The sequence below is a fragment of the Pantherophis guttatus genome, chromosome 2, assembly GCF_059756535.1.
Source record: "Pantherophis guttatus breed Tessera chromosome 2, ASM5975653v1, whole genome shotgun sequence".
In the NCBI taxonomy this organism is placed as follows: domain Eukaryota; kingdom Metazoa; phylum Chordata; class Lepidosauria; order Squamata; family Colubridae; genus Pantherophis; species Pantherophis guttatus.
Genome location: NC_142064.1, coordinates 167,516,613 through 167,534,797, shown reverse-complemented (window position 1 = coordinate 167,534,797; position 18,185 = coordinate 167,516,613). Strand labels below are relative to the sequence as shown.

Here is an 18,185-nt window from a genome sequence, read left to right as displayed (position 1 = left end):
CAGGTCTTTAGAGAACTGACCATGTATGATAAGTGATTAATGAAGATTGTACAGGTAGTTCTTATTTAATGATGGTAACTGACAACTTTTACTAAGGAAGACAGCTAGTGCTGTCATTATCTTAAATAATAAGAAAGGAACATCCAGGTGGCCAGGATATAAATTTCTCTCAGACTCTGAAAATACAAACAACTATATGGTGCTATAGGCTACAGTGACTGATGGTATCACCTCCCCCTAATGAGATGTTTTGCATATCTAAAATTATTCAGAAGGAGAGGCAGCAATGGCACCCCCTAAGCTTTGGAAAGCTAGACTACTGCCTACACAGTCTTAGCCAAAAACTGGCTCAGATTTTTAACATATAATTCTATCAAATCAACATCTAACTTTATTTTGAGGGGCTTTATTTTTAGTTCAACTCAGTTTAGAAAACACTTACCGTCTGATAGCCGGGAAGGTAATAACAAGCCTCTTCTTCCCAATTCAGCCAGTGCCAAACATCCACCATGCCACGCATTATCAGTTTCCTGAAAACTGCAGTTTTAGAAAACAGGATTTTAAGATGATTTTTCTTAATTTTTCTTGACTATTGCAATGTGTTCTACATGGGGCTGCCTCTGAAGAGCATCTGGAGGCTTCAGCTGGGGCAAAATGCAGCAGCCCTCATGTTTTTGTGCAGCCCTCAGTGTACATATGTAGCACCTCTCCAATGGGAACTGCATTGGTTAATGATTTGGTTCAGGGGTGAAATGTAAAATGTGTTACTACCGGTTCTGTGGGCGTGGCTTGGTGGGGGGGGGGTAATGTGACTGGCCAACTTTTTTTTTTTTTTAACTTTTCAAAGCATTTTTTCTAATGCTTTGAAAAGCCTCTGGCGATCAGGCAACTCAGCTGGGATTGTCAGAGAGGCTTTTTAAAAAATGTTTTGAAAAGCCTCTCTGCCGATTAGGCAAGTCATCTGGGATCGTCAGGCTTTTTAAAAAATGCTTTGAAAAGCCTCTCTGACGATCAGGCAACTCAGCTGGGATCATCAGAGACTTTTCAAAGCATTTTTTTTACCACCTCTTCCGCCAAGAGGTTGCAGAAAAAAATGCTTTGAAAAGCCTCTGAGGATCCCAGCTGAGCCGCGCGATCATCAGAGGCTTTTTTTTTTTTACTTTTAAAAGCATTTTTTCATTGGAAGAGGTTGTAGAAAAAATGCTTTGAAAAGTTAAAAAAAAAAGCCTCTGATGATCGTGTGACTCAGCTGAACATGGGGGGGGGGGCGGGCACAGGGATTTTTGCTACCGGTTTCTGAACCACCCACCACCATCGCTATCGGATCGGGCGATCCGGTCCAAACCGGGAGCATTTCACCCCTGATTTGCTTCCAGGTGCAATTCAGGATGCTGGTTGTCACCTTTAAAGCTCTCCATGGCTTGGGACAGGATTATCTGAGGAATCATCTCTTGCCAGTCACACCTACCCAACACACTAGAGTGGAGAGGCAAGGAATGTTGCGAAACTCATCCCCTAGGGAGATACATTTGGCAGGACCCAGAAGAAAGGCCTTCTCTATGGTGGCTTCCTCTCTCTGGAACATTATTCCCCCAGACATTAGACTGGCCCCCACTCTAACATTCTTTTGGAAGGTGCTGAAAACGTAGTTCTATCAGCAGGCCTGGGGAACCCAGAGTGGGATGGAGCCCATTAAATGGTTTGTATGAAAGTGCGTTGTTGCAGAGGTGGGAGGGGATTATTATTTTACTAATTTATTATTTTATTCTTTTTATTTCTTTTATATGGTTTTTATATCCATGTAAGCCGCCTTGAGTCACCATGTGCAAGCAGGCAGCAATATAAATTTTCTAAAATAAATAAATAAAATAAATAATTCTGATTTTAAAGTGTATGCCGAAGAAGTGTCTTACATGATGCTATGTAATTGTGCAGCAAAACATAAAATCAAATAAATATGTCACTATGAATCAATCTAACAAAAATCCCAAAGTGACACTGCACATTTCCTCTTTTTTTGCAAGTTGCATTGGTGTACGTTATTGTTTTTTAAAAATGTATTAAAACAATTACCATATTTTTCGGAGTATAAGACGCAGCTTTTTCCCCCCTAAAAGGGGGTGAAAGTTTAAGTGCGTTTTATACACCGAATGTAGCCCCACCCACCCACTGGCCCCCACCCTTTGGCCTCTGCCTCGCAGCAGTTACCTCCTTGCAAGCAAACAGCAAGAAAAAACAGCTTTCAGCTTCAGCACAGCCTAATTAGCACAAGTTGATTGGCTCGGCCTCCCGACTCTCAGCTGTTTTGCGCAGGGCTCTGCTGCTTGCAGCAAAGAGGTAAATTGCTGGAGCAGATTTTTTTTCCCCTTGTGCTAATCAAGCTATGCTGAAAATGAAAATGAAAGTAAAGCAGGCTGTTTGCTGTTTGCTGCAACGAGGCAAAATTGCTCAGAGGCAGAGGGAGATTTCTTTTTCTTCTTTTCCTCGCCAAAAAAGTAGGTGCGTCTTATATTCCGGTGCGTCTTATACTCCAAAAAATATGATATCTTTCTATGCTCAATAGCAGAGGTTCCCAAACTTTGGCACTTCATGGTGCCCTTAATGTCTTGATAATTTTTTTCACAACCCGAGGTCTAAACCATGAACTACCTCAAGCTAGTAATTTGCAATCCTGTGGCATCCATGTGAATTTCCTAAGGTGCCCTGGCATATTAACACAAAGTTTGAGAACTAAATCTCTATAGAAAACTGACACTATAAGAATCTGAAACCTCTTAGTCCTCAAAAAAACCAACAACAGATTGAGATTGTAATCTGAAAAATTATAACCTATTTTAAGAAGAAAAAAAAATAAGATTCAAATCAAAAGCATATTAAAAATGAGTATCAGTTTTAGAATAAACCAAGATATTCAACCAACATGTAAATATGATTTAATATTTTGGTGTGTTCAGAATATCAACCTGTTTCTCAATTAAGGAAAAACAAGTTAGCTATCAAGAATTGTGGATTTTCCAGGTACAGAGAATGGTGATAAGAATTACAGAACATTTGAAGATGAAATCTGTATCTCATTTCTAGCAATGAATTGTTGGTCTGTGCTCTTTGTCAAAAAACAAAAACAAAACACCACTTAGATTGTGATAAGGGGGAAATGAAGACTTTCAAGCATCAAATGGGCAACATTTTGGAGAATTCTTTTCTTTATAACATAATTTGCTAACCCCGTGGAGCATAACTCTTCCAATCTAAATTTGGAGATACCATTCAGCTTTATTTTGCACATTTCTTCATTCTATGATACCATTTTGTTAGATGAAAGATTAAAAATGTAGACTCTTTCTTACATCTATATGTGGGCATCAAACCAAATCATTTAATTAGATACTGCAATACAACGAGTTGAGCTTTTAAAAATATATTTCCATTTTGGAATGTAACTTCTATGCTTCTGCTTGATAAATGGTTTATGGATAAAATATCATTTCTGAAAAAAAATGAATCCAAATATTACCTGAAGCAGTCTAACACAGACCCAACAACTTCATCAGCTAACTCTTTTGGCAGCCTTCCAGTCAACCTACCAATCCTGAAAAAAGCAAAAGCACTTCATTAAGATTTTCAGCAGTCTATGTTTGCCATGTTCATCATAAAAATACCTATGCTCCTGAAATCTGAGCTTTGTAATTTTGAAACTCAAATCTATAGTTCTGTAATATATATTGATTCTACAAATTTAATTTGAACTGAAGATTAAATAGTTCAGATTTTGTATCTGCATTCTCTATAGCACAGGCATGCCAAAGTGGGTAACCTGTAACATTTAATTCTCCCATTACCAGATCAAACATTTGTGATATGTTCCTATGCTACAGCCTCTGATCCATTCAGAAGAAGGCAAGACACATATCAGGCCCCAGTAAATCCTTGTATTATTTGCTGTCATAAGTGTTCTTTTATTTATGGATTCTGGATTCAGAAGTAGATGTTTTTTAGATATGCATTGTTTATTGCTTTGGAAATTTTTGCCACCAAATGAAGAAAAGGCATGTATACATACAGTCCATTTTCATTTAAATAGAGAGAGAGGTTGTTATTCAACACTAAACAAAGGCTCATAATAATAATTTATTAAACTTGTAAATCATTCAATTCTCAACCATTATGGACAGCTCACAGCAATCAAGCAAATTACAATAAAGAATGTGCATCTCAATGTAATTGCTTCCCAGTGTTTGAGACATGAATTTATTTGTTTATTTATTACTATGTATTTCTATAACTAATGAAATTGGCTATAACTATAAATATAACTACTGAAAATGGTCTCAGTATTTTTTAAGATAGGAAATACTAAACAATAATAAATAAAGCATAGGAAAAGACGTCATAATTTAGTATATAATCCAAACATGAAAAAAATAAATATTGCAATAAAGATCAAATGAATCCATAAGCCTTGTGTTTTGCTGTATTAAACAGAACATTTAACTGTGTTCCATATCATTCTAGTTACCAATATTTACTGATTAAATTGTGTAAATCAGTTTAACTCAAGAACACATACCCTTTTGCTGCAGACCATCTCACAATAGTATCTTTGTCTTTTAATCCAATCAACAACTGCTCTGTGAAAAAATGTTTTTAAAATCATAACATGAATTCAAGGCAACCAAACATTGTCTTTCTCTTGGCACTTCATCACTTCTAGCTTTGTTAGGATATCATACTGGAGTGATTAGGATAGTGATTTGTTCCTAAACATGATTTTGTAAAGAAAAATCATGTTTGTTTGTTTGTTTTACAGGATCTGGCACAAAGAAGTCTAAACACTTCTTTAAAAAGAAGATTAAATTAATTATGCAGGAAAAGTCAAAATAGGGCATGAAAAGGAGGGACTCATGATTTAAACTATGTCAAGAACAATAACCAAAAAGTACAAATAACATCAGTACAATAGCATGCACAAAATATTATGTTAGCTACCTTTAATTTAGATACAAATCAAATTAATAATAACAACTTCAATAACATAGAGTCAGTTTGGTCTAGTCAGGCACCAGATGGAAAGGGGGAGTCTGAGTTCTAGTCAGTGGTGAAATCTAAAATTTGTTACTAACGGTTCTGTGGGCGTGGCTTGGTGGGTGTGGTAATGTGACTGGGTGGGCGTGGCCATTTTTTTTTTTTAACTTTTAAAACCATTTTTTCTACAACCTTTTCGGGGAAGAGGTTGTAAAAAAATGCTTTCAAAAGGCTCTGACGATCCCAGCTGAGTTGCCTGATCGGCTTTTTTTCTTTTAAAAGCCTCTGCTGATCAGGCAACTCAGCTTGGATCGTCAGAGGCATTTAAAAGGAAAAAAGCCTCTGCCGATCAGGCAACTCAGCTTGGATCATCAGAGGCTTTTAAAAGGAAAAAAGCCTCTGCCGATCAGACAACTCAGCTTGGATAGTCAGAGGCTTTTAAAAGCATTTTTTCTACAATCTCTGAAGAGTTGTAGAAAAAATGGTTTTAAAAGCCTTTGACGATCCCAGCTGAGCCGCACGATCATCAGAGGCTTTTTTTTTTAACTTTTAAAAGCATTTTTTCGGCAGAAGAGGTTGTAGAAAAAATGCTTTTAATTTTTTTTAAAAAAAGCCTCTGATGATTGCGCGACTCAGCTGGGCATGGGAGGCGCAGGGATTTTTGCTACCGGTTCTCCGAACCACCCACCTCCATCGCACCCTGGTTCTAGTCCCACCTTAGCCATGAAAGCTAAGAGGAAGAATCAAAAGTATGATGCGCAGATATAAATATTATTTTTTTTAAACTATGAAACAAAGATAACATAACACTATTTATATTCTTTCTTACCAGGTAACATGAGGAATTATATATAAATTAATAAATCACATTCATAAACCACATTGGTCAGGATATCAGATCTTACATTGTTTTGATCAAACATACCTATAACATTTTCAACCTCCCCTGGAATGTCGTATTCCTCCTCTTCCTCCTCCTCTCCTGTGTTAACTGTTATATTTTCTGTTTTCTGTGGAATGAGACCTCCGCCAGAAAACTGTAGATTTGCAGCTAAAGATCGGAATCCCCGTTGATACCTGGAAAGGCAGTTTCATCATGGTTATATTTTTAGCAGAGAGCAAGCACATTATCTTCAAAATACTCATGAAGTAGATTTTAAAAATAAATGTAAAATATTTTGTCACTGGTGAAATAATTTGTGAGGAAAATTTGTGCTGACATTTTGCTATTAAAAGATCACACAGCATTATCAAGAGGCAATTTCACCAATAAAATACCTGTAAATTATCATGTATTAATTAAACAGACTGTAAATGTTTATATTTAAATATGAATACATTTAAATATATAAAATGTGCAATCTAGGCTCAAGCTTTGTGGGCATAGTTTATAACTTAAGAAATACCGTTTTCCCAAAAATAAGACCTATCCTGAAAATAAGACCTAGAATGTTTTGTGTGTGCATAATATAAGCCCTACCCCCAAAATAAGCCCTATTAAGAGCCTGTGCGGCCAGTCAGCTGCCCAGCCCATCTGATTGCTCGCGGTGCTGCAACTGGTGAGGCAAGGCAGCTGTCGGGTTGTGGATGTCCTGGCTGCAGGGGCCCTGAAGTAAGGTAGTGCGGGGCACATGGGGCAGCTCAAACCCTTCCCCCCCACCGCCACCTTGCCTCATTGCACTGGCGCATCACTCAGCCTCCTGCTCCACTGAAGCTATGAATTGCAGAAGAAGTGAGCTGGTAGCCATATGGGATCCTGCTGGGTGGGGCTGCTGGAGCTGACACCATGAGGCAAGGCAGGTGTCAGGGCATAGGTGGCCTGCTGCAGGGGCCCTGAGGTAAGCTGGTGCAGGGAACATGGGGCAGCTCCACACACCCCTGCCTTTCGGCGGGGGCACTAGTACACAACACAGCCTCCTGCCCTGCTGTGAGGAAGCAGAAGTAGGCCTCCCATACATTGGGAAAAAAAATAACCAGCCCCCCCAAAAATAAGCCCTAGTGTTTATTTTGGGGCCCAAAAGAAAATAAGACCTGGTCTTATTATCAGGGAAACATGGGTACATTTTTTTTCATTATTCCTTGAGCAAACTACATAATGTTTAATATGCTTTAGTAACATAGTACATATTAGTTCAAAGTACTTGTTCATTCTTTCAGCCAGGGGTCAAGAAACACTGACTGTTCTTGTATGGCCCCAAAGAACTGACAGGTAAGGACCAGATTCCCAGATTCCCAGGATCAAGCTGAGCTCCCAGGGCTGAGGGGTACAGCCAAGGGGCAGAGTATCCTGGATAGTGGTGGCAGATCAACACCCTCCTTTCTGGTTGCTGTGTTTCTTTACTTGCAGACCCGTCAGCTACACCCACACCTACATGCCCTTTATTCTTGCTACTCCTAGTGTTACAATGTGTATTTTAGTGGGAGGAAATTTTTTTAACAGCCTAACCATGTTTTTTAGTACTGGTACTTTCATTCAAGGAGGCAAAAGGAAATATAATAGAAGAAAAGGAAGAGACATCACAGCTTTACGTAAACTTTTTAAAACAATACCCCTCCGAGGATTTGTTTTTCTCCATAATCCTACATTTAACTTTGAACGGACCATTTAACTGTAAAATAAATTGTAGAAAATGTAAAGTAATAATGTCAATTAAAATTATAGAGGAAGAGGTTGCTTATACCTATGGAATACCAAAGTTCCTGCACAAATATTGCTAAACCAGAACTTCTTGTCATCAAATGAATGAGAGATGATATATTACTTATCTACTCCTATTAATGATAGATCTTACAACTCAGATTAGCCTAATAAAAGGAAAGAAGGCAAGTAAAAACATGATTATGAAAAGAACAAACCTCCACTTTGCCACCTTTGTCTTAAGAAATGTCAGACCAAGTCGCTGAACAAGTTTCACTCCCAGCTTGCGAAGAATCGTTTGGTTACTTTCAAAGAGCTTGCAGTTATCAAGACATTCAAGCACAGTAGAAGCTATAATGAATACATTTCTCTATCAATAAATATATCCACTTTTGTCCACTATATAATGCATATGAAACACATATTAAAATATTTTCAGCAGAAAACTATGAAACATACACTCAGCTTTTAATGCCAATACAATCAATGTTATTTTGGATGGGTGGGGAGGGGGGATAATAGTTCTCACATGTAAGACATTTTACACTGCACTGAAGTTAAGCATTTGGTCTCAGTTCCATTGTCCCCCACTAAGACAATTTGATTTATTAGGGGAAAGTAACATTATAAAGTAAAACATTTAGTCAACATTTTCCAGAAAAACCTATTGCCTTAAGCAGCCTAGAATTTCAAATGAGTCCACGTTTTATAGCAGATATACCCAAATGTACCTTTTAGTTAATTATCTTATAATAAGCAGGGGTGAAATGCTACTGGTTCAGTCAAACTGATATTTCTGACCAGCAGCTGTGCCACACGATTTATATTAGCTAGAAAGCAGGAAATCCTGCTTTCTAGCAAATCTAAATTGTGCGGCAGAGCTGTACCCCACCCCCACTGTTCTACTTACCTTTGAAGACTCAGAAAAGGCTTCTTAATCCTCCTTTTTCAGCGCTGCGTGGTGGTGCCTGTGGTGCGCCTGCACACAAAGCACACGTTTGGCATGCATCATGCATGCTCGTGCAAAGCAAACCGGTAGTGAAGCGAACCAGTAGCAGACTTCACAGAATTTCACTAGCTGTGGTTCTCAGGATCCCAGTCACTGATTTTAAACAAGCGGGTCAAGAGAAGTATAAAATCTTCAAACTATAACCGCTAGAAATTTGTATCATGCTCATGTTTTGCTCTCTATGTTTATGGTACCATGAAGAATCTTACCATATGGTAAACAATCTTCCCTTTTGCCATGTTTGAAAAGTTGTGCCTAAGAAAAGTATAAGTAAAATACGTTAGTGAACAAATGAAATTTAGTGAACAAACTAAAATTTTGATATATTAGCATCAAGAAGTAATGTTCCAAGATTTTCTCTGTCATATTATATTAATCTTAACCAGAATACATAACTTTAACATGTGTGCATCAGGGGTGGGTTCTACTTACCTTTACTACCGGTTCGCAATGGGGCTGCGCGTGCGCTTGCTTCGCTCGTGCATGCGCTCTCTCTTCTGCACAAGCGCAGAAGCTTCTGCGCATGTGCAGAAGCATTTTGATGACGTCGGGGTTGGTGGGCGGAGCCTCCCGCCGGTTTTACTACCGGTTCTATAGAACCGGTGTGAACTGGGGGCAATCCACCACTGGTATGCATGATCACATTAAGCTTCTGGAAGGCTAAATAAGGCGTCAGTCTGATATTTAACGATGGTTATGTCAACCAAGAATAGTTATAACCTCAAATGCAAAAACTTGCACAATATAGAAAACAAAGGTTTCTTTGCTTAAAGTTTAAAACTTGAGAGCCAGAGCCACTAATTTGCGGTGTACTGGATGTAATTATAGACAGGAATCAGAAACATCCATTCAAATAATAAAATAAAATTTAAGATGATAAAATCGTAGATAACTGTTGTAATAAAATGCAACTAAAGAGTTAACGGAATACATCCTTATAAGAAGATTAGAAAAGAAAGAGTGGGACAAAGTCAGTTGATACATAGAAGGGGAGGGGAGAGGGGGAGGGGACGGGAGAGGAGAGGAGAATCTGCTTGCAGGGAAGGGTAGAGTGGAATAGGAATCAAATCACTGGTGGTCATTAAAATTGGAACTAACATTATGTAAATAAACATGAAACAAACAAACATTTTGTGGACTGCATTAATTATTCATACTCTACTGGTCTTCTGGATGATTACAAAAATGAATATACTACTACGGTACCAGCCCATATGATAAGATCCTCCTAGCCAAATTACTATTGGATTACCTCTTCCTCAATATATCATGAATCCACCATATCTGAAATTGAATATTTATTCAAATACTTATTATTATTTATTACTTAGTCTAGTGTCTCCCCATTAGTACAGAATTTAGAATTCTACTGTTTTTGCATGATTTTGCAAGAGAGAGGGTGGATATGCCTGTAAGGCCTAGAAAGGAAACATATCTGAGAGGGCTGGGATGGGGAAGCTGAGGGGGAAGGCAGGGTCATCTCTACCTTATCTCCCTGTGAGAGATCAGAAATCCAAGGGTACCTCACATGGAGACATTGGGCCGAGTCCTTGAAACAGATCCCACTCTGGCCTGGCAATTACATCCTTGATGGCCCTGGACTTCAGCTGTTGCTTATGAATGCCACGTTTGTATATAATAAAGCTAATCTCAATCAGGATCATATCCTGGAGGAGGAAGCCGAACTGGTATGTCTTACCAAGATCTGATTGGGTCTGTGGTGGGATTGTCCCCACTTGGAAATGTGCCCACCCAGCTTTTAGGTTCTGTACCATCCATGAGCAGAGGGAAGGGAAGAGGGATGGCAATTGTCAAGAACTCTGCTGGCTTCTTTCTGGGGAAAACTGCCACTAGTGATTACACGATCACCATACATTAGTTGTAAGTGCAAATGCCCAGATCATACAATCACATGACCATGGGGGCGCTGCAGTAGTATAACTTTAGGCCTGGGTCATAAGTCCCAGCACCTTTGTAACTTTGAACAGTTGCTGAACAAAAGGTCATAAGTTGAGGACTATCTGTAATGTTCTTCTTGACTGCTTCATTTCTGTCAGCCTGAAGGATGGCTAGGGATTTGTAGTGATCTTCTTCCAAACGCTTGATGTTATTTCCTTGATCTTGATTTCCAGTTTTCGCTATCCCCCACACAATTAATTTTAACGAGGGCACATTTATCCACCCCAAACTTCATTGCAAAAACTTGGCTATATATTTGGACAGTATTGAGCAGTGATTATATGTCAGATGGTATTTTTCCATACAGCTTCAGATCTTCTATTTAAAAGAGGTGCAATGACTTGGCATATGTTTCTGGTGTTCAAGAGCCATAGCTGTCTTGTTCAGTATTGCTAATAGAGGAATCAATGTAATGACTAAGGGTAATGGTAATACTGAGATTCCTTGAAAGATTCCCATCTTGAAGTTAACCTCTCCCAGTCTATTACCACTGACCAGCAAATGTAGCTTCCATTGTGTCACTGATCTTTGCACAAAGCTTCTGATGTTTCTACTGATTCCCATTATTTGTAGGCACTTGATTATCCAATTATGTGACAGGGAGTAGAGTGCCTCCTTATCATCAATCCAAGCTACGTTCAAATTGATCTACCTTCTCTTGCAGTTTTCCAGTATCATCTTGTCAATTAGGATCTGATCTTTTGTTCCTCTGCTGTTTGGGCAGTTTCCTTTCTGCTCAAATGGAAACAGCTTGTTTTCAGCTAGATGCTGTTGGACTGCATCAGCTACCATACCAGTTTGCAATCGGAAAGGTTTGGTAAACAGGTAATTAGCTTGTATTTGCCTCATGCCACTCCTTTTGGTGGATCTTTCATTATCAGGTAGGTTTTGCCAGTTGTTAACCAATCTTAAATTTCACCTCCTTGTAGTATGATGTTACAGTGCTTGGAAATGAATGGGTGCAGGCCAGTCAGATATTTCAATCAAAAGCCATGCAGTTCCTATTCACTTAATTCACTGGCCAGTTCTTGATCTTCTTGCCCTTTTCTCCACCTTTTTTTTTTTTTTTTGCTGTTTATTACAAGTTCTTTCATTTTAGTTTCTTTTTTTATTCTTATCCACCTCCTTTATCCAAGTTGCATTTTTTGTTGTATTTCTTTGGTTTATCCCATAGCTCCACCCAGAACTGCACTGTTTCTTTGTCAGGTGTTAACTGATTCATTCTAATCTCTCCACTGATGGATTGGTAGAAATATTTCTGATTCAGCTGAAATTGGAGGTTCAGCCTTATTTGCAGTTTTATTTTTGCCAGTGCTTCCTTGATCTTCCTTGTCTCTAGGTGATATTTCTTAGTCAGCTATTCTTTGATCTTTTTGTTTTTCAGCTTCTTTTATTTATCTCTTCTAGCTAGCTTGCATCTGATCTTAACACGCTAATCTTATTTCCCAACCTAATCCTCCATTTTGGCAATTCACTGATTGGGATTTTTTTTTAAATGTTGATTTTGCATCCAAGATCTTCAATAATAACTGTAGCTGTGCTGTACATCAGTTGGTTTATTTCTTGCATCAGACTAATACATATATTTGATAAACTACAGTACTGGTATCTTTTAAAATGTGCTAGCCGTTTTTTGTAACAAGCTTCAGTGCAGACAGCCTTATTCTGTTGCTTTTGTGCTGTTCTAGATGCTCAGTTTGTTTCAATTCCTCTTGATTGCTCTTTGTGAAGAGAAGGCAAAAGAGAGAGTGCCTAGTTTGGGAATGAAAACGGTTCAAAAACAATGCTGATTTCTATGCTACCAATTCCACCTGGATTATCTCTGTTGTTTGGGATTCCTCTGGCAAGACTTTGATTTCTTTGCTCTGGGTAGATCTTCGCAGTTCTTCCAATTCTGCTTTGATATATTCTTTATTTCATATGATAAATTGAAATAAATTGAAACTGATCTTGTAGCCTTTTTTCTGTTATTTCTGATTCTGGATGTTCTTTCCAAAACTGATGTATTCTTTTCAGATATTCTCTTCTCACTAGACATGATTTATAATAGAAAATCAGTATATCTTTGCTTTTACTTTTGTATATTTGCAATGGGTAAGAACCCTTTCCTTCAGTAGTCTTGCAGGCTGCTTACCCTATTTGTTTAGCCAACAGTCCTGAGTCCTGTGGCTCACATGTCACCAGATGTCCAGAAACTCCCAACACCTTATGCATTGTCCTTGTTGAATTGAGCAACAACGAATCCAGTATAGGTTTCTGTAAGTTACGTCTCACCATATTATTTATGGGAGAGACACTCTTCATCTGCCTCCTCTGACAAGATCTGTCAAGTATGGATGAATCATTGGCATAGATCTCATCTTCTTCAGAGCATACAAGCCCCACAACCACATCAAGGTAATGCTAGGTAATAATCAATGGGGGATTATATTATTATTATTATAATTCGTTAGATTTTATTTTATACTCCTAAGGGGCAAGATGCAATCTGAATTCATAACATATTGTCCTATTTGAGTTACTTAACCATCTTCCCTTATTTTATCTAGTTAAACTATAATTAAATGTAAATCTCATGACTATGCTATGAAACACAATAACTGATGTCCACCCAAACCTGCAGATTTGTAGTTACACCCAAGGATCTTGCACAATATACATCAACTCAAAATAATTATGGCTACTATTTGCAACCCTAGACTGGTGCAATTTAACATCTGCTTAACCAAATCCAATGAGGACATAGGACAACTTAAAACTAGCTTCAGAATCTCTGTATTAAAAAAAAAACATATTGATTTATCATCTTTGAAATTATTTCTTAGAGATAAATCCTTGTATATAAAAGTCATTATATATATATATATATGTAGGTCTTTGGTTATTCGGGTCTTCTCCCACGTAAAATTGGAAGTGTCTTGGCGACGTTTCGACGAAGTCTCATTCGTCATCTTCAGGCTGGTGTTCTCGGCTTCGTGCTTCCAGGAGCAATTCCAGGAGCACGAAGCCGAGAACACCAGCCTGAAGATGACGAATGAGACTTCGTCGAAACGTCGCCAAGACACTTCCAATTTTACGTGGGAGAAGACCCAAATAACCAAAGACCTACATACAAACACCCGCGAAAACCTGAGAAAACATATATATGCATATTCTTTCTAGCCAGGTTTTACCTACGTAAACTAAGTTGTTCTACAGCCCTGGTTCTGTGAAATCTCATTCACAAGTTTCTGGACCTTTTTTCTGCCAGTTTTTCTGCCAACTAAGTTGTAGAACAACTTAGTTTACGTAGGTAAAACCTGGCTAGAAAGAATATGCACATAAAAGCCTACGAAAAAGAAAAAGACACATTGTACCTTTACAGGGAGGATATCTGAGAAGTGGGTGTGGCTCACTGATGACGCCTTAAAAGGCAGAAATAGCTATCTGAGTCTCCCAGAGAGCAACACAGAATTGCAGTTTGTCAGCAGAAAAAAGGCCCAGAAACTTGTGAATGAGATTTCACAGAACCAGGGCTGTAGAACAATTTAGTTTACATAGGTAAAACCTGGCTAGAAAGAATATGCATATATATATATATATATGTATATATATATGTTTTTCTTCTAGCCAGGTTTTCCCTACGTAGCCAAGGTTTTTTTGTAGCTCCAGCTCAGTAGAATCACATCTACTCGGTTCTGGGCTTTTTTCCTTTCTGACATATATATATTCTTGGAAACAGTATATACTTCTGTACTGTCTAAATTGACTGAAACTAGGATTACGATAATTTAACAAGGATAAAAATGAGAAGCTGCAAGTAAACATTCCACTTTTTTTTCAAAGTACTTGTTGAGACAGCTCCAATCTAATATATTTACCTAAAAGGAACACAAACTTACATTTAAAATGGTTTTCACATAAATAAAGCCTAGATAGCGAAAAAAACGATGAACACAAATAATGTTTCACTTCATACCATGTCATCCTAGGACTACTAATTCCAACTGAAATTAATTCTGAAGATTCCTCCTTCCCATAAATATATACCTGGAAGAAGTCACACTCCCTAAAAGGACAGAGCCAGGACAAAAAACAAACTTTTTAATAACTTTATTAATACTTATTAAAAGTGATTGCCTGTAAAAAATATATCCACTGAAAACACTAATTGATCTCCATATACTAACCATTCTCTAAACCAGAGAGAAACAGAACATACTTACATGCAGTCATATGTATCCCCTCTTCTAACAAGTAAGAAAAGCATAAGAACATAAGACAAAAAGAAGCCTGCTAAATTGGCTCCAGACCCATTCTAGTTCAACATGTTTCTGGGATCTTCGCATATCCCACTTGCAGAGTTGTTTCCCAAACCTGGAGGTAACAGAATAGATCTATTGTCCATGAATTTATCCAATTTCTTTTAAAACCAAGTTAGTGATCATCACTCCATACTCCAGAAAGAAAACCTACTATTAATGATATAACAAGATGGAGATAAAGTTAAGAAAAAGGTAGCTGCACAAGGAAAGGAAGGAATAATTTGAACCTCCAGCCCATTCTTTTATTTCAACAGCAGTCTTCTATTCAGCAAATTTAAGGCACCCTCCTCCCAATTCATAAGTATTTATTGGGAGATGGAATTGTCTTGATATAGATTTGCTATCTGTAAATATGGCATTCACTAACTCATTGTATGAATTAAACCATGACAACAAAAACATAGGGCCATACAACATACTTTTTCTAATAAATTTTCATTTCACTCATTAAAAATATTTAAAATATGACTTGAAATAATTAAATGTTTAGAATTATCTGAACATTCATCCAGACACTAAATTAAACACTTTATCTGAACCCTGTGTTTCATCACTCTAATAGGAAGAAACATTTTCAGATAAATATGGCCAGGAGTTAAAGTTAAAGGAGCATAGCCCAACCCCAAAAATATTTCCACATGTTAACAGCTATTTATGGATTTAAGTAATGCCAGCTATGGTGTAAATGCAACAAAAATTTCCTGAGGCTATGCACCTGCTTTGTTTTAGTTTTTAATGAACTGCTTTTCATGATCTTAAATGTAGCATGAATGAACAGAACATTATGAAGCATGGAGAACACTGAAGATTAGGAGCAGTTTATGACTTTTTGATAAACCTTGATTTAACAGACCTTGATTATTCAGTTAACACTGGAAAAGGTCAACTCAAAATACACACACACACACACACATACACACACAGAGTACATATTATACTCAGAGTTTATACAGTTTATAACAGTAAAATCTAATATAAACTAAATTTAAAGACATAAAATAAATTAAATTTTGTATTTCTGTGTTTTATCTTTTGGCTGTTCACCGCCCTGAGTCCTTCGGGAGAAGGGCAGTATAGAAATCTAATAATAATAATAATAATAATAAAAATACAGAATAAAGAATACAAAGAAAAGAGAAGTACAAGGAATACAATCAAGAAAGAAATAAGAAATATATAAACGACTTCCCATTTTCATCACAAATATAAACAAATTTAGCAACTCTTCACTCTCCCTAAAGTTACAAACATTTTATCAATTCACCTGATATTCCATCTTTTATCTATAAAATAATCCATGAAACATAATCCTGATTTCAGCAGAAAGTCAATAAAGGACCTGGAGTAACAATATATCTAGTTTTAATCATAATCAAATAAACCAACTTTATATTCTTTCCTTTTAGTTCTAGCAGTCTTAATCTTTAGTTTATTAAAATATCGTAGGATTTGATTTCTCTTCATTTCTTCTTTGTCCCATCACACAGAATTTGTCAAGGCTTTAACAAGCTTCTTTTGTAAATCCAATAGGAAAAGTTATCTAGGTCACTCTGTTGGTGTGTTTATTTTGTAGATTCAATTAAACATCCTTTTCTAAATTATTCTCTTGGCCTTTCAGTTGTAACACCACTTTTGATATTATCTCTATCTTCTCAGGTAAAATTTGTTCGACATCTCCCATTTCTTCAACAGTACTGTTTGGACATAATCTATGTTCAAAAGATGCTATTGAGCAGACATTATTACTGATATTTTTGATATTGTGGTCACTACTACCTGATTCCTTTCTTTAAAAGTATCATTCACTATTTTTATTATCATAACATTTTGCATCAAATTACAAGTCTGCATCTAAAATCTTTAGACCTCTCTAGAGACCAGTTTTTAAAATCATGAAATTGCTTATCCATATTATGTCTTGTAAAAATGAAAATGCAATCTCTTTCTCATGAAAAACAGTTTGTACATTATAATCAATTTCAAATCTTATTGTAAAAGTTTCAATGCTTAATTTTATCTGGACTTTCTAAGATCAAAATCTTTCTTTCTAAGATAAAAATATTATTTAGCTTTTAGCTGTTTATTTCAGATTCTTTAAATTCTTAAGCTTATGATTAAAATGTTCATTTGTTCAGGATTGAAGAAAAATTCACTAGTGTTTTCAAACTTGTCATTAGGAAAGTGTCTAACAGAGGTAGTTTATGAGCAATTTCTGAAACTGGTTAGAAAGTGAGGTTTGTGAACTTAGTGTTCTTTAAAAATCTCTGCCAAGGTTGCAAGCAAGATGGCCAATCCAGATGAACTAGAAATAAGTTTTGAAATTATTTTTAAGAATATTTGCAAAGAGAAACTACTGTTGTTTTGGGGGGGAAATGGTAGGAGAGCATTCTGAAGACTGATCTCTAAAGGAAATCAAAAAGAACTAAAGATTGCAATTAAAGAAGAACACTTAAATTCAAATGGCTAACACAGAATGGAACAAAATATTTTAATATTGAACTTACTGAACAATAATTGTGAACAATGAACTGAGAAGTTAATTTCAAGAATGCTATTATAGATAGACTATATAAATGATGTTATGGAACAGGAACAAGTTCTATCATAAAAGACTGAAACTGATTTGAACGTGGATTTTAAAATGATAAGTTAGAAGAATGCTATGGAAAAAGCTAATACACTGGATATACCAGTGAAATCAGCTGATGATTTAATAATTAAAAGAGATATACAAATAACAAACTGAAGAGTGACTTGGATAACTTTCCTATTTTGGATTTACAAAAGAGACTTGTTAAAGTTTTGAAGGATTCTGTGAGAAATGACAAAGAAAAGGGGAAAAGAAATCAAGTTCTTGGACATTATTTTAAGAGATTAAAGGCCAAGATTGTTGAAAGTAAAGAGAAGGAATATAAAGTTGGATTAAAGATCAAAATAAATAGGTTGCTATCTCTGGTAACTCTTTGTGGATTTTTGCTGACCAGGACTGAACAATGAAGCTTTAAAGTTTTGTTTATAATTAAGGGAAGAAGAGATACTTTGTTGCTTTAAGAGAAAGTGATAAATTAACTAAAATTGTTTATACTTGTTCTGATGAAGGGGGAAATCATTTCTTTAATATTTCCTTTCTTTTTATTTATTATATTCTTATTTTGTCTTTTTCTATTTTTCCTTTTTCATTTTCTGCACTTTGTTTTTTTCTTTTTTAAATTTTTTATTAGCTCTTATCTTTTTAAATGCAAATTTAATTACA

The 18,185-nt window shown here is 36.5% G+C and overlaps 1 protein-coding gene across 2 annotated transcripts in view; it reads right to left on the bottom strand.

Moving 5' to 3' along the window:
* The window catches only part of TBCD (tubulin folding cofactor D), a 146,906-nt gene that overhangs the window by 103,627 nt on the left and 25,094 nt on the right, over window positions 1–18,185 (bottom strand). For both annotated transcript variants that reach the window (XM_060688645.2, XM_060688646.2), the window contains exons 9-14: window positions 8,879–8,924; window positions 7,879–8,011; window positions 5,948–6,099; window positions 4,568–4,628; window positions 3,515–3,589; window positions 443–537 (exon numbers count right to left, since the gene is read on the bottom strand). In XM_060688645.2, coding sequence (XP_060544628.2) covers window positions 443–537; window positions 3,515–3,589; window positions 4,568–4,628; window positions 5,948–6,099; window positions 7,879–8,011; window positions 8,879–8,924 — 562 coding nt within the window. The remainder of the gene's footprint in view (window positions 1–442; window positions 538–3,514; window positions 3,590–4,567; window positions 4,629–5,947; window positions 6,100–7,878; window positions 8,012–8,878; window positions 8,925–18,185) is intronic.